Source organism: Danio rerio, chromosome 23 (assembly GCF_049306965.1).
Source record: "Danio rerio strain Tuebingen ecotype United States chromosome 23, GRCz12tu, whole genome shotgun sequence".
NCBI lineage: Eukaryota > Metazoa > Chordata > Actinopteri > Cypriniformes > Danionidae > Danio > Danio rerio.
The window spans coordinates 42,461,890-42,478,679 of record NC_133198.1 but is presented as its reverse complement, the minus strand read 5'-3'; the positions used below and the strand labels follow the sequence as shown (position 1 = coordinate 42,478,679).

At 35.7% G+C, this 16,790-nt stretch overlaps 2 protein-coding genes across 7 annotated transcripts in view; both read right to left on the bottom strand.

Moving 5' to 3' along the window:
* The window catches only part of mical1 (microtubule associated monooxygenase, calponin and LIM domain containing 1), a 508,844-nt gene that overhangs the window by 364,015 nt on the left and 128,039 nt on the right, over positions 1 to 16,790 (bottom strand). The window lies entirely within an intron of this gene.
* LOC137489145 (uncharacterized) lies at positions 5,839 to 16,218 on the bottom strand. 6 transcript variants are annotated; one of them, XR_012398696.1, is made up of 13 exons: positions 14,902 to 15,206; positions 12,778 to 12,960; positions 12,220 to 12,654; positions 11,669 to 12,103; positions 11,118 to 11,552; positions 10,567 to 11,001; positions 10,329 to 10,451; positions 10,068 to 10,254; positions 9,699 to 9,932; positions 9,359 to 9,574; positions 8,960 to 9,197; positions 8,497 to 8,753; positions 6,917 to 8,216 (listed from the first exon to the last, which is right to left on the bottom strand). XR_012398696.1 is itself a non-coding variant. In XM_073939321.1 (12 exons), exons 1-12 carry the CDS (start codon positions 15,092 to 15,094, stop codon positions 7,993 to 7,995), a joined length of 3,666 nt encoding a protein of 1,221 aa, XP_073795422.1. In that variant the 5' UTR covers positions 15,095 to 16,218; the 3' UTR covers positions 5,839 to 7,992. The 6 variants fall into 6 exon arrangements, 4 of the variants coding, with proteins under 4 accessions (XP_073795422.1, XP_073795421.1, XP_073795423.1 ...); XR_012398697.1 differs by having other exon boundaries at positions 12,220 to 12,651; XM_073939321.1 differs by having other exon boundaries at positions 5,839 to 8,216; positions 10,068 to 10,451; positions 12,220 to 12,651; positions 14,902 to 16,218.

Genomic DNA, 16,790 nt, shown 5'->3' with positions numbered 1-16,790 from the left:
TTTAAAAAAGGAGGCGTGGCACCTAACCCCACCCCTAACCCCAACCGTCATTGGGTGATGAGCAAATTGTAATAAATAGTACAAATTAGATCGTAAAAATTTATACGAATTAGCCACTAAATCAAAAAGTTACGAACTGCCGTGAGATTGTATTGGCTACTTCTTGTGTCTAGTATGTATCTTAATTTGAGATTTTTTTTTTTTATTTGAGTTGAAAACAGGACAAAACTTCTTAGTTTTTTTTATTATTGTTATTATAACATCTCAGGGATGAACTTTTTTGAATAAAGGGTTGGAAAAAATTAATCAAAGAAATAATGGACAGATTAATCAATTATTAAAACAATCGTTAGTTGCCGTCCTAAAAAAACAGTAGTTGTACAGAGTATTATTTGTTATCTATTAAATTACTGAATAAATTGTATTTTTAACGACCACCCCCACCCCAACCCTAAACCCAACCATCACAGCACTGTAAAAATATTAATTATTGTTATACAGTGTATTAAAAAAATGCTGCTATATTTATGTGCATGTGCATCTCCGGCCGGCCGGATGATATGCCTAAATGCTAACTGCATAATATATTTCAAATACAATCCCTTCCCTGGCGCCCAAAGCCACGCATCCTGAAATCACAAATGTGCACGTAAAAGATGACTGAGACCCACTAGATCGTGTCATTCACCAGTTAGAAAACTTTTTAGTACTTTTTAATAATGCAGGCAGGCACGCATGAATGGCGGATCTGCGTGAACAGAGATGGGCAGAAGTCCGAAGTGTGCAAAAGTAACCCAAATATTGATTAAGAATTTGTAAAAGTTTTGATTGAGTATTTGTGTGAACATATGCGCAGATGTTCAAATCTACAACTGCTGACAGACAGTTTGTGCTATTTATCAGAATTATGGAAATTATCGGCCCGACTATTTAATTGGATGAACTTTTTTTGGTCTTATGCCTTACCCAGCATATAAAAATACATATAAATATATTTAGATCATTTGCTTTAGAATGTGAAGAGACTTTCAACCACCACAGTAAAAATGTTTCTGAAGACAATCACTTACTGCACCTTAAAGGCAACAGATTTACTCACTTTATTTAAAGCAATCTAACTAATTTCTTTTTAAAAAGCCAACAAGTCCAAAATACCAAAATTGACAAGTGCATAAAAACAGTGTATTTGCCTGCAGCCTCTTGCATTCAGCAGAGCCTGAGCTCATAGTAATTAGCAGTTAATGTGTCCATCAGTGTTTCATAATACAAGGAACTTTTTAAAAACTGACCTTCATCATCTATTATTGCATGATGATGTCACTACAACCAAACTACACAATCGAACGCTCTTGTTCAATCACTCGCCAATCCGCTTTTCCACAATCTCCCTCAAACAAGTCAAAGAAAACGGTTTTGAAAAGACTCTACAGTAACACAGCGCTGAATGAAATTCCCATCCAGTGAAAACATCGGGGCCATTTGTTCCCTTCACGGTTATTGTGTATGAGATCTGATTTGATTATCTAATCTGACATAAAGGGCGTATGACTCACTGCGTATCTGCAACGACGAGCATAAATGGGGGAAATGTGTCTGCGTTCTGTCGCGACCCACGTGCTGCTTTATTTATTTATGTTGCTCAAAGCCAGTGATGTCATAGTGAGCCACTTCCTGAACACTGGGTTCATTCATGCCATCCACCCTAGTTAGGGCACAAACAAGCTGTTGCCTGGCAATGGAGGAAACGCTACAAGATGCTTATTTGCCTTGAGATGTGAAGTCAAAGAGTCATCTGTTGGTTTCTGTTGAGATTGAAATGGATGAAATAAGCTTCTGTTGTATCACAGCAGGGTTGGCTGAACTGGTCAATGATTAACTGCTTTAATTTGGAGCACTTTTGTGAAATAAAGAGAACAGGTGGTTTGGTTATATCATCACAGTCAACACTGCACTAGGCATGGGCTGGTATATAAGACTCTGACAGTATGATAACCTTGGATAAAAATATCACGGCATCCCAGTATCAGGCTCACTGCTCTAAAACATATACTTTTCATCAGTCTGGGTAAAAATCTAAAACCTTTTTTCCCTTTGTATTAGGGTTGTGTATCGTTTTTTGTTTTTTTTTCGATACCGGTGCTAAATCGATACTTTTAAAATGGTACCGATGCCTGAACCAATATTTTTTAGCCACAAAATTAATTGACAATAAATATATATATATATATATATATATATATATATATATATATATATATATATATATATATATATATATACACACACACATATATATATATACACACACACACACACACACACACACACACACACACACACACACACACACACATATATATATATATATATATATATATATATATATATATATATATATGTGTATATATATACACACATATATATATATATATATACACACATACATATATATATACACACACACACACACACACACACACACATACATACATATATATATATATATATATACACACATACATACATATATATACATACATATATATCATATATATATATATATATATATATATATATACATACATATATATATACATATACATACATATATATGTATACATATATATATATATATATATTTGGGGCTTGTGACTACTTTTATATCAGTGATCTGATGATTTGCCTTAATCTGAATAAGACAGCAATATGATTCAGGTGTTTACATGAGTTGCTTTTTGAATGATATATACATGATTCCCAATTACATGTTATAGCACATAGATCCATTAACTTCATTGCGTCACCAGCCTAGAAATGTTTCCTTGGCAGTTTGTGTCTGTGGACATTTAAGATATTAAAAAAATCACTGTTTACGTGGTAGACTCTTGATCAGAGTAGTGTCTCAATCATATTAAAATCCGAGTGTTGGTGTCCATGTAAATGTACTCAGATAATGTGCCAGATGATGTCACAAGCTGTTAAAAACAGTCAATTCCTCACATTTAAGTTGATTCCATGAGCTCTCACATTTTATAAGTTTGACGTGTTTCTCTCTTACATGCAACTTTTTGAATGGGTTATTTTTGCAGTTATTCACCTGATTTTCTACTTAATTGTGAGGTATAAATATTACATTTTAGTGACATTTTTGGAACAATTTTTTGCTGGATTAGATTTTCGGATGGTTATCATAACCACACTTTTTGGACCTAGCAAAAATATTTTAAATAATTTTGTCAAATTGCTTATCACACTATGTTACTATTTTATTTCTAACAAACTAATAAATAAACTAATAATTAATAAAAAAACATTAAAACATAACAATAATCCAACTTTTGGAGTTAAGAACCCCCCGAACCCCCCTTGTCTACAGACCTGATAATTAAATTTTACTTAATAAATTGTTTAAAGACAGGATTACTTAGTAATATATTATTAATTAAATAATTAAAATTAAATAAGATATAATAAATATTTATTTTTCGGGAGTGAGGGTTTTTTAATTCACCTGTTCCCACAAATGTCAAGTGCAAACCTACATTCTTGCTAAAATGTCAACTAAAAGTACTGTCAGCGACATTCAATCTAATAGCAAGCAAAAGCAAAGTAAAACTTCAGAATTGTTTGCTAATATAATTGAAATTATTTTAAGCATTTTAGCAGTAAGAAGCCAAAATGCAGATTATTGAATTATTGACTTGACTACAAAATTAAATTGCAAATCAAATCGAAATATCCGTCAAAAAAATAATAAAATAAAAAACGCAATTAGACATTTTCCCAAATCGCACAGAACCTAATGTGAAGGCATTAATGGACAAATCAGCAGAGCGATCATATTGTAAAACATATCAAATGTTGTTTTGGTCATTCTAAAATCCCTCAGCCAAAGTCCATCATCAAAATGGTTCAGTCTTATTATTATTATAACCTCCTGAAGCATCTCACACCTCCCCAAAACCACTGCACATTCACTGCATTTCGTTTTTATCTTCTGAGGCGAAAGTAACTTTTTTATGTACTGTAGGAAAAAAGTCAAGTTTGATCTGATATTTGAAGCTAGTTTGTCTGGAAGTGACCATTTTGTTCTCCTTTACAAGTTTGATGGAAACCCTTAGTAAACAAAAAAGTTGTGAATGTATTTTGCTGAAAATTGAAACCATTTGTAAAAAAAAAAAAAAAAAAAATATATATATATATATATATATATATATATATATATATATATTATATATATATATATATATATATTATATATATATATATTATATATATATTTAATAGAAATTATTATTATGTATACTAGTGTAGCCTATATGCGCAAGTATTTATATATTTCACCATACAGCTCACTGCCATAATTGTTCTTCTCCACATACAAAAATTAACAGTTTACTACTGTAATGTAATATTGATCATCGTTTGTAAACAGTTTTACAACACATGTAATGGTTAAACTACGTTTGTGTAGGACAGCTATGATTTATGATTACGATTTAACTAACGTTATATAACTGTGTGGTTTGTTAGTGCTAATTGCTCACCTTGATTTGTATTGTGGTGTCCAAATAATCAAAGAAATCACTTACCTTGTCATCTTGTCGCTTACAAATGCGATACTTCAAATATTGATTAGCTTGGTAACGTTACTGTTTATTAGGCCTAAGTTACCATTAACGTTACTAGTGTTTGGTAAGCTGTATATCGTTGGTGTTTTGAATTGCTGAAACAGTTCTTACCTTTTTGAAGTCACCAAAATCAGCCATCTTTATCACAGGTTGTGCTTCGAAGTAGAGCTGCATAATTAATTACGATTGTGTTAATCATATTTTCAAGTTCAGGAGAGAAGAAATCGCGGCTGCACGAGTGTTTTCATTGTTTTACACACGTTGCTCAGAGACCTTGACACCTCCAAATGATGTTGAATGAGTCACATACTGTATTTGTAAGGTGTAATTCACCTAAAAATGTCATTTTTGTCTTCATATAATGATGTTTTCGCGGCCGGAAAATCACACTTGACTTGAGCTGCAGACCGTAAGCTGTTATCAGAGATGGCGCGCGCGCGCTCTACTTTATGATAGACGCGCGCGCGTCTTCTTTAGTGAACAGAACCTGCATATATGGCGAGTAACGGGTAATACAGTTGTAAATAATATTCAGTTTGTGGCACAGAGTAATCGTTTGGGAGCCGCGCGCGAAGTATGAACAGGCACTTAGCAGTCAAAATGAAACCAAAAGTGTGCACTTCATTTAAATGATCATATCGCATTTAGAGTTATGACTGCGACAATCATTTGATAGTTGTTTTCTTTCATAGCGAATACACAGTTGTGCATGAAAATAAATGTTTACAATGTCAGTATAACTACTTTAGCCTATTGTTGAATATAATCTGTTAATGGCAAATGTCTGATTTTACCAGTGAATAAATGTGTCTAATATGACAGATTGCAAGCATATATCTCAAATATAATAATTCAACATCAGAATTATTATAGGTAAGACAGAATTATTTATAAAAACCAGTAGACCTACACATAATAATATTATCGATGTTGTGCCATGTTTGTTTTTACCATACCTTTATTTTACATCTACAGAATCGTGAGAAAATCGTGATCTATATTTTAAGAAAAAAAAATTGCGATTCTCATTTAAGCCAGAATTGTGCAGCTCTTATATATATATATTATATATATATATTAAGGGTGTAACGATACGTATTGAACTGATCGGTACGAGACTTTCGGTTCGGTACGCATTACAAACCGAACGATTCAATTCAGACTAACATCGAAAAGAATAAAAGGGAATACGTACAAAATATAATGTTTTCAGTGCAACAACGCTCAACATGGCATCCCAAATGAGGTGGCAGACAACATGCTGCTTTCCCTGCTGTCATGTTAAACAGTAGAACATCGCTTTTGAACTCAGAATATAACTTTATTAAATCATGATGCACTCATAAGCAATCTTGCTAGCTTCTGTGTCAGCCTGGCAGCTGCCTCCACCCTCCTTTGCCCCAGCAACCCTTGACCCCCGACACAAAACAGCCAATCTCCAAACACTACTACAGGTACTCACCCCCGCCACTCAGGTACATACAGTAGCATGCACACGCCTCCACCGCTCTTCAGATACGTCGTGCACTATCACCGCCACCAAGAGATCGGTGGAAAAAAAACATCTGAGAGATCTTAATCGATAGTGAAAATGTCGGGTTTTAAGGAAATGTTAAATGAAATGGAGATCCGTTACATTATTCCTTCATAAGCTCATTTCAGTCAGATAATTCCTGCTTTCAGATCCACTGAAATAGCAGATCAAATCAAGCAGATCTGTGCAGTCTGGAGAAAAGATGGACACTCATCTTTCTGAAAATAAAAAAAATACTTAAAAATTGATTGAAACTGAGTTCCATATAAAAACTAAATTGTTCTTTTCTCTTTATTTGTTTAACTGCTACAATATTACATGATTTTTTTTATAAGCAGCTTTTTGGTTTTGAGTATAAAGAAGGATTTGTTTTATTTGTTGTTAAGCAGAAACCCCAGAAGTGTAGCTCTATCACTGTTTGAAGTAAAAAAAAAAAAAAAAGGATCATACTTTTATGATGTTAGTTTTAATACATTAATTAAATAATTAAATTAAATCAGAGATTCATCCTCTGGCTTTTTTCTTTTTTTGCTGTATCGAAAACGTACCGAACAGTGACACCACTGTATCGTATCACGGTTCGGGAACATCTGAATAAACTTTCTGAAATCTACTACACGAAACATTTCTTATAAATCACAAAGCTCTTGTTTTTGTGTGGGTTTTTCTTCAAGTTTTGTACTTGTTCTTAAAGAAAAGACGGGTGTACATGAGGACAATTATTAAATCAAACACATACAACAAGATTTTTGAACATTTTCTTTATTCAAATAAATGTACAATACAAAAACAATGACATTCTGCACAGTTAAAATAAATAAATAAACAGTTAAAATAAATCACAGCATAGAGCAGGAAAAAATGATTCTCTGACTTGTTTTGTGCACTCAATCTGAGCATTGCTTTTACAGAAGAATAAAATCTGAAAAACATATATAACATTTTAAATTAGTTCACCACCCAGCCCTCCCTCTTCTCCGCCTCAGGCAAAGCCAGAGGAGTGGTATCCATAGGCGTATTATGGAAAAGGAAACCAGTTGAAGCTGCTGGGGCAACAGGATCCTCCTGGCTTATTCTTTTCTCCAATACTTATGGATACCGATCCTCAGCTTTAACTCAATCTAAGCGGTGACTGTCTTTGGAAAGTGCACCATCTAAATTCTAAAATAAAAAAAGTTGCTTTTTTTAAGTGCAAAGTTGAAATCGATCAGAGCATAGATCGGGGCAGAATCTGTGCTCTGATTAATTTCATTTGCACAATAAGAAAAGCAATAGTTTAAGTGCACAGATAAACACAGTTAACAGAAGTTCTAGTAAATTGAAACGCTCAGTCTGGTTGAGTTTCAGTTTAGTTCAGTTCAGTGTGGTTAAATTTCCACTGCTGAACGCCCAAACAGTGAAGAGCAAATCTTTCGATGCGCAGCTCCACAAGTCCCAAACCAAGCAAGCCAGTGGCGACAGTGGCGAGGAACAAAACTTCACCATTTGAAGTGAAGGAAAAAAACCTCGAGAGAAACCAGGCTCAGTTTGGGCACGGCCATTTCTCCTCTGACCAAACGTCTTGTGCAGAGCTGCACATCGCACATTGTGCAGGTGTGAGTAGGTCACCTACAGAGATTCGTCTATCACTGGGGCTTGTATTAATTCATTAATTGTATTTCCTGCTTAATATGAAACTCATTTTTTAGGGTGCACATATATCCAGAGATTAAAAAAGAAAGCTTAAAAATAAGTTAGGGCTAGGGTCGGTGGTTTGAGTCCCAGGTAGACAAAGAGGCCCTTTCTATATGGCACACAAACCAGCGACCTTTCTGTGCAGTGCTTTTTTTAGTTGTATATTACTATGCCTTGTTGCCGTTTGATTTCTTTCTTTTTCTTAGGTTCAAGTAACGACAACTGGAGCAGAAAGGATGAGAAGGGCCTGATGCGCCTCGCCCTGGTGACATAACTCATGGCTTCATCCAGAGGTATTTTGTAGTACATCATCAGATATGCTACAAACAGTGTTGGCGCGTGACTGACACCATGCCTGCAGTGAATGAACAGGACATCTGTGGAAATAAAATCAGAAAGTGAGTCAACACAAAGTCAAACGCAAACAGTTAGTGCAGGGGTCACCAAACTTGTTCCTGGAGATCCGGTGTCCTGCAGATTTTAGCTCCAACCCCAATCAAAAACACTTGAACAAGCTAATCAAGGTCTTACTAGGTATACTAGAAACACCCAGGCAGACGTGTTAAGGCAAGTTGGAGCTAAACCCTGCAGGTACACCGGCCGAGATTGGTGAACCCTGAGTTAGTAAGTGTAAAAGGCTTGATGAAAAGATCTTACTGTCTGGATTTCTCAGGGCCTTTCTGATGAACTTGCCAGCTGGCCAGAAGTATCTGATGATTCTGAACTGGTCGTATGTTGTAGGCAAGCCGCAATATTTGATGTGCATGCCTTCATAATATTCCGGTCCTGTAAGGATCTTTCCGCTTACTCCATTCTTCTTTATTTTTCCCACCCAGGTCATCTTCGGCGCTGCTGCATTTAGGATGTGGGTGACTCCCAATTCCATCAGTTTGCGTCGATTTCTTGCTGTCTCTCTGCACAATAACACAATTTTGGTTAGTCTTTCACTAAAAAGGCGTGCAATTATTTTCAGAAAACACAAAGCTAAAATAGTTTCACACTCCTGAGATGGTCGAGTATTTTTCTAATAACTGTCAACCATTCCTTACTTGATTCCTATTAATACTCCCTCATTTTAGTTTATCACATGGTCTATGCTGTTTTTGTGCTGTAGACTTACTCATCTCCAATGTAGACATTGCGCCAGACCTCCGTATATGGTGACAGGGGCAGTGTACATTTGTTCACGGTGGCTTCTATTTGTAATAACTCTGCAAGCTTCTCAAAGTCGAAAATTTCTTCCAGCAGTTTGTGAGGAGGCAAACTGCTTGGACCCGGCTTTCCAAGATCGTGTCTAGGACTTGTAAGCTTGTAGTAGAATTCAGAAAGTTTATTCATCATCCACTCTTTGGTGATTCCTAAAAGGGAAAAAAACAAAGACATTACATTTAGATTTTTCCTAGAATATAAAAATCAACTGTCGAATGACTTTAAACACATTGTCTTTATCGTTATGTTCCTCCATTGTGTGAATGATTTAAAAGATTTCTCATTGTAATGCTGGCTCTCATTGCTTTACCTGTTGGCCGGTGATCTTCAGGGGTTTCAGGAGAATAATCCACGGCATCCTCATCGGTCACAACAGGCCCTGTTGGGTCAGTCACATCAGGAGTGCTTGCATCTGGGACACTCAACCGCTGTGGTGCATCAGGTTTGGTCTTAAGCTTTGCTGTGATGCCATGAAGCTTTTTGAAGAATGCACAGATTTTGCTAATCTTGCTCACTTTGGTACTTTCTGAAAAAAAAGAAGATAAATAATGTTATTAGAAACATCTCCACTAACGTAAAGTAGTCTGAATTTATAGCCATGTTTGCATTTCATTGTAATATTGAATCTCAAATGCTCTGTTAACATTTACCTGTTGGGTTCATGGCATCTGTGATGTTGACGTCCATACTTTCTGTTGGCACAGGTTCCTTTTCAGAACCGCTTGGACTTGGGACACCTTCCGGATCAACCAGATCCAATTCAGCTTCTGGCTCAGGAACACTTGTTTGCGCTGTGTCAACCTGACATATTTCAACAGTCTTAGGCTGTGCCGAGAACCCAAAAAGCTTTTGGATGAATGCACCAATTTTCTTGATCTTCTTCACTGTTGGAACATTAGGAGAAAAATGTTATCTTCAGCCACAGATCGCACAATAGCTTGATTACACTGACTTGTACATCATTTCTATTTGCACCTCATTGCAATATTGCATTTTATAAGCTCTGTTAATATATTTACCTGTTGGTCTGTACACCTGAGTGGTTTCAGGAGAAGCATTCATGCCATCCTGGTCAATCCCACTGTTGCTCTCCACCTCTTCTGTTGAAGGCTCTCCTGGTTTATAAACCAGCACAGACCTCTTCAAGTTGAAGGAAACGCGAGGTTTGATGCGGTCAACATGTAGAGTTTCTCTAAACAAAGGTTTCTGTTTAAAACTGCTTGGACGTGGGACGCCTTCTGGATCAACCAGATCCAATTCAGCTTCTGGGTCAGAAACACTTGTTTGCTCTGTGTCGACCTCATATATTTCAACAGCGGGGTCCATCTTAGGCTGTACTAAAATACTAAACCGCTTTTGGATGAGTGCACCAATTTTCCTGATGATCTTCACTTTTGGAAAGCCTGTGGAAAAAAAATATAATGTTATCTTCAGTTACACAATTACATAATAGCTTAATTAGACTGACTTGTTTGCCATTGCAATATTGAATCTCATAAAGACTGTTGATGTATTTACCTGTTTGTCCGTCCACCAGTGGGATTTCAGGAGAAACATTCATGTCACCCTGATTAATCCCACTGCTGCTCTCCACCTCTTCTGTTGAAGGCTCTGCTGGTTCCTTCACAAGCTTAGAAACCAGCACAGACCTCTTCAAGTTAAAGGAAGTATGAGGTTTGATGAGGTCAACTTGTAGAGTTTCTCTAAACACAGCTTCCTGTTCAGAACTGCTTGGATCTGGGACACCTTCCGGATCAACCAGATCCAATTCCATTTCTGGCTCAGGAGCACATGGTTGCTCCATTTCGACCTCATTCATTTCAGAAGCTGGTTCATAATCGCTTGCCTCTGAAACACTTATCATCTCAGCAACATCTGGGTCTGTCTGATGCTGTGCCGAGAACTTATAAATCATTGGGACATCTGCAGACATCTTCCACACTTCAGGTACTTCTGCAAAAATATAAAAAGTTATGTTATCTTCAACCACAGATTGCATAATAGCTTCATTAGAATGACTTGTTTGCCATTGCAATATTGCATATCATAAAGACTGTTGATATATTTACCTGTTGGTCTGTCCAGCAGTGGAATTTCAGGAGAAGCATTCATGCCACCCTGGTCGATCCCACTGCTGCTCTCCACCTCTTCTGTTGAAGGCTCTGCTGGTTCCTTCACAAGCTTAGAAACCAGCACAGACCTCTTCAAGTTGAAGGAAGTATGAGGTTTGATGAGGTCAACTTGTAGAGTTTCTCTAAACACAGCTTCCTGTTCAGAACTGCTCGGATCTGGGACACCTTCCGGATCAACCAGATCCAATTCAGCTTTTGGCTCAGGAGCACATGGTTGCTCCATGTCGACCTCATTCATTTCAGAAGCTGGTTCATAATCGCTTGCCTCTGAAACACTTATCATCTCAGCAACATCTGGGTCTGTCTGATGCTGTGCCGAGAACTTATAAATCATTGGGACATCTGCAGACATCTTCCACACTTCAGGTACTTCTGCAAAAATATAAAAAGTTATGTTATCTTCAACCACAGATTGCATAATAGCTTCATTAGAATGACTTGTTTGCCATTGCAATATTGCAAATCATAAAGCATGTTGATGTATTTACCTGTTGGTCTGTCCAGCAGTGGGATTTCAGGAGAAGCATTCATGCCACCCTGATTAATCCCACTGCTGCTCTCCACCTCTTCTGTTGAAGGCTCTGCTGGGTCCTTCACAAGCTTAGAAACCAGCACAGACCTCTTCAAGTTGAAAGAAGTATGAGGTTTGATGAGGTCAACATGTAGAGTTTCTCTAAACACAGCTTTCTGTTCAGAACTGCTTGGACCTGGGACACCTTCCGGATCAACCAGATCCAATTCAGCTTCTGGCTCAGGAGCACATGGTTGCTCCATGTCGACCTCATTCATTTCAGAAGCTGATTCATAATCGCTTGCCTCTGAAACACTTATCATCTCAGCAACATCGGGATCTGTCTGATGCTGTGCCGAGAACGTATACATCATTGGGACATCTGCAGACATCTTCCACACTTCAGGTACTTCTGCAAAAACATTAGAAGTTATGTTATCTTCAACCACAGATTGCATAATAGCTTAATTAGGCTGACTCGTTTGCCATTGCAATATTGAATCTCATCAAGACTATTGATATATTTACCTGTTTGTTTGTCCACCAGTGGGATTTCAGGAGAAACATTCATGCCACCCAGATTAATCCCACTGGTGCTCTCCACCTCTTCTGTTGAAGGCTCTGCTGGGTCCTGCAGAAGTTCAGATGCCAACGCAGAGCTCTTCAAGTCATAGGACGTATGAGGTTTGATGAGGTCAACATATAGAGTTTCTCTAAACACAGGTTCCTGCCCAAAACGTCTTGGAACTGGGACACCTTCCGGATCAACCAAATCCAATTCAGTTTCTGGATCAGGAACATATGATTGCTCCATGTCGACCTCATCCATTTCAGAAGCTGATTCATAATCACTTCCTTCTGAAATACTCAGCAAATCAGGATCTGTCTCAGATTGTGCCGAGAACCCAAAAAGTTTTCGACAGAAGGAGAAGAATTTGCCAATCTTCGTCACTTCGGGAACTTCTGAAAAAAAGATTATAAGTATGTTATGTTATCCAAGCACATACTGCATAATTAGACTGACTTGTAAACAATTTCTATCATATTGCAATATTGCATCTCAAATGCTCAAATGTTGACATTTACCTGTTAGGTTCATGGCATCACTGATGTCGACCTCCTGACTTGCTGTAATTACAGGCTCCTGTTCAGAACGACTTGGACTTGGGACGCCTTCTGGATCAACCATATCCAATTCAAGTTCTAATGTTGGAACACTTGGAATCGTGAAACACAATTCCTCTGAATCAGTTGGATTATATCCAACCTCTGAAAAACAAAAACAAAAGTTGACATCTTCAAACACTGAGTAGACATGGATAATTAATATGTGGTCACAATAACATGTAGTTATATGGTCAAATGTTTGGGGTCAGTAGGATTTTTTAAATGTTTTGAAATAAGCCTCTCCTGCTCATCAAAGCTGCATTTATTTAATCAAAAATACAGTACAAATTGTAAAATTGTAAAATGTTATTGCACTATAAAAGAACTGTTCAAAATTAGTTAATAATTTAATTTATTCCAGTGATTTTAATGATGAATCTTCATTACTCCAGTTTTCAGAGTCAAATGATTTTTCAGAAATCTTAATAATATTAGTAATGGTAACTGTAAAAAGCAATAATGACTGTAGTAATAAAAAATTTGAACTACATACAATGAGTAATATATATGTAATAAATAAATATTTAACAATGTTCTAACATTAAACAAATGCAGCCTTGATGAAAACATGAAAAATGACCCCAAACGTTTGACTGGTAGTGTACATTAATTCAAATTGGTCTCTCTCTCTCTCTCTCTCTGTCTATATATATGATTCTAGATTTGTGAGTGCATTTAGTGCACATTGGAACACAAATTATGTCAAGTACACGTATGTATGTATAACAGTATGTATGTTTGTAGATTGAAGACTCCTATAATACCTATTCTTGACGGTTTCCACCTCAATCATACATTAGGATTTGAACATTATGAAATAATTTGAATGATATAATCTTTATACAGTATATAAATAAATCATTATTATTTTTTGCGCTTTTAAGTTATATAAACTGTTGCATAAAATAACTATTTTGACTGTTTTAACTGATGGCAGTTTAAAAAGTTGTAAAACAGGATTTAATAACAGAATCAAACATTTCCTATCACATTTCTGCATTTTATATTCTACATTATTGGATTCAGTTCACTGTAAAGTCTACATTTGTTGTATGTACCCAAAATTAAAGATATGTGAAGACCTTTTAGTTATTTATAAAAGTATTTCCAGTGTTTTCAATGAGATAAATAAATTCTGATGGCTGCAACACACTCCTCAAAATATAATTTAAGCTGAATAAACAAGAAAATGTAATAGATTAGCCAAATTAAACAGTCTAGAAACAGAATCACAATAAGCAGATGAACTGAATATATCATGTTGGTATAAAATGAGCATCTCAGTCTCTGCAATCTGTGATTATAGCTCAACATTTTGTGCCTAAAGTCAAGAGAGAATCACAAATGAAATATCTTATTAAACAACTTCTGCTGCTAAACACTAAAGAATATATATGTTGTAGAACGCTGTGACCACTGACCTCTATATTAGGAAAAACAAACACTGTGGTACAGATTTTTAGATTAGATTCAACTTTATTGTCATTACACATGTACAAGTACAATGCAACGAAATGCAGTTTAGGTCTAACCAGCAGTGCAATAGCAGCAAGTGCAGGATACTGGAATAAGTTATAAAGTGCAGTTATAGAAAAACTATGGTGATATTTACAGATTTGCAACATTCTTCAAATTATCTTCTTTTGTGTTCAACAGAAACAAAAACTCTCTAAGTGTTGGATCTACTTGACGCTGAGTAAATATTAAGTTAATTTAAAACTTTGGGTGAACTAATTCACAAGTCTTGTATCATGCCAAATATTTAAAACTTTAACAGTAATAGTATCCCAATTCCTAAGCAATCAGCCTTATAATTTTGAGGAAAGATGATGTACACACTGTTAAACATCCCTCTATTGTACTCCATTTCTGCAGTGTGTTGCAGCCAGTCGTGATAAAAATGTGTTTCATATTTCCAGAATACATATATTATATATTTATTCTCTCTATATATATATATATATTTACAACTCATTTTGTCAGTGAAAACATTTGAGATCTTTTTGTGTGTTTGTCAACTGAAAAATAGTGTGAGAGTTTTACCTGTTGGGTTGTTATCTTCTGTGGTTTCAGGAGAGGCGTCTATGCCACCCTGATCCTCACAAGTGCTGTTTGAAACTCCGGCATCCATATTCACATCTGTAATTTGCGATTCAACATGAACTGGGATTGGAGTTTGATATAATTCGTCGTCGACGAAAACCAATAATCGGATATATCTCTGGTTACTCGCCATTGAGTTTAGCGTTAATACCGATTTCTGACTACTGAACTGCGAATTCCAAATGAACTGACGAAATTCTTTTTGACCGCGCGTCAAATTCCAACGCTCCACGTTCCACGGTTGCCGTAGTAATAGGACGCGCGTTTGAGGGGGGAGTGGGAGGGGGGATTGTATACCGCTAAAGTGAACTACGCTAGAGTTCAGTATTATATTAAAGTTTTATTAATGAAAACATTACATTATTGTTTTATATGTACCATTTTGAATAAAGAAATACGAAATATGTCTGTAAAATATGTGTAACTTTTTAAAAACAAAATGCTGAAGTCCCCCCACTGCTGAAAAATGGAAATGTCCAAATACTGCACCATGCTTTTTATGTCTTTTAACTAATGTTAACGACACGGCAGCTCTGAATCCGAATATGGAGAGAAACGCGATGTCCAGCTGAATATATTGATCTGCTGGTCAAGAATGGACATAAGTTAAACATAATTGTTGTTGGCGAACTTGGCGTTTGCCAAAGCTGATTTGCTGAAAATGGCGGAGACGCGGAAGGCGACGTTAATAACGTGAGTGCACTGCAGCTTGTGCACATCGTAAAGTGAATATAATTAGCTAACTTTTATTAGCTTGAGAATTTTTCATTTCGAGTTACTTTTTAAATATTTCTCTTATTAAGTCAGTGAGACGCTGTGCGCCAAGTCCATTTATAGCTTTGGAATATTGAAATGCTTCTGAGGCCTAGAAGAGCTCACTTGGGGAAGGTGGTGTAACGTTAACAACAGCAAGTAACGGTAAATTGTTCTTAATCAAACTAAAGAGCATTGATAGTACACACAAAGACGGAGTATTAAATTGTCAATGATGAGAGACATCCTGCTCATACACCTTCAAATTGTTACCATCTTACAGCTAAAAGGGAGTTATTTAATGTTTTATTTTAAAATACATTTCAACCCATCCCTGATTATACATATTATACATATACCTATTACACATTATTTTAGATGGGATGAGTAAGAAACTAGTCCTACTAAACAAAGGACAAATTTGTACAAGTTGTCTTCAAAATACATTTCTTGAGCAATATCTTTGATGTGTAGGCAGTGTTGGGGAGGTTACTTTAGAAATGTAATAAATTACGGATTTCAATTTTCTTTATTTAAAATGTAATATGTAGTGTACCTTTTCATTTACTTTATAAAAGTAAAATATCTAATTACTTTTTAATTACTGTTAAGTTTCTAAAGAATATTTTCAACTGAATCATTTTCAAGCATTTACACCAAGCAGGTGTGACCGTACAGTAGCTCTGTTTACAGTAGTAGCTATGTTTCCATCCAAAAATGCGAATGAACTTTATGTGCAAAACTGCATTATCGCATAAAAGTTGTGCGAATGAAGCACCGTTTCAATCCAACGAGTTAAAGCGAACAGGGTTTGCTTTATTAATATTATTGAGAAATTGAACATTACATATTCTAAAACATCATTTACAAAAGCTAACACGTATTCTAATTTCATATAAATCATATAAATAAATAATGAGGCTATTTATTATAAAATTAAATGTAATATATATTATTTATCAGAAATGAACAAATCATGCTTTAATAATAATATTAATTATGATGATGATGATTATTATTATTAAGTAGGATATTGTTTGTTTCTTTAATTTTTTTTATTTGAAAAGTCTACTTTT

Excerpts from the sequence above, each read along its gene's own strand:
- LOC137489145 (XM_073939320.1), bottom strand. The coding sequence starts at position 15,094 with ATGGCGAGTAACCAGAGATATATCCGATTATTGGTTTTCGTCGACGAC. Across the intron at positions 10,452-10,566 it reads ACTGGTGGACGGACAAACAG|GCTTTCCAAAAGTGAAGATC; the intron begins GTAAATACATCA and ends TTTTTTCCACAG. Across the intron at positions 9,198-9,358 it reads TGAAGATCACCGGCCAACAG|GAATCACCAAAGAGTGGATG; the intron begins GTAAAGCAATGA and ends TTTCCCTTTTAG.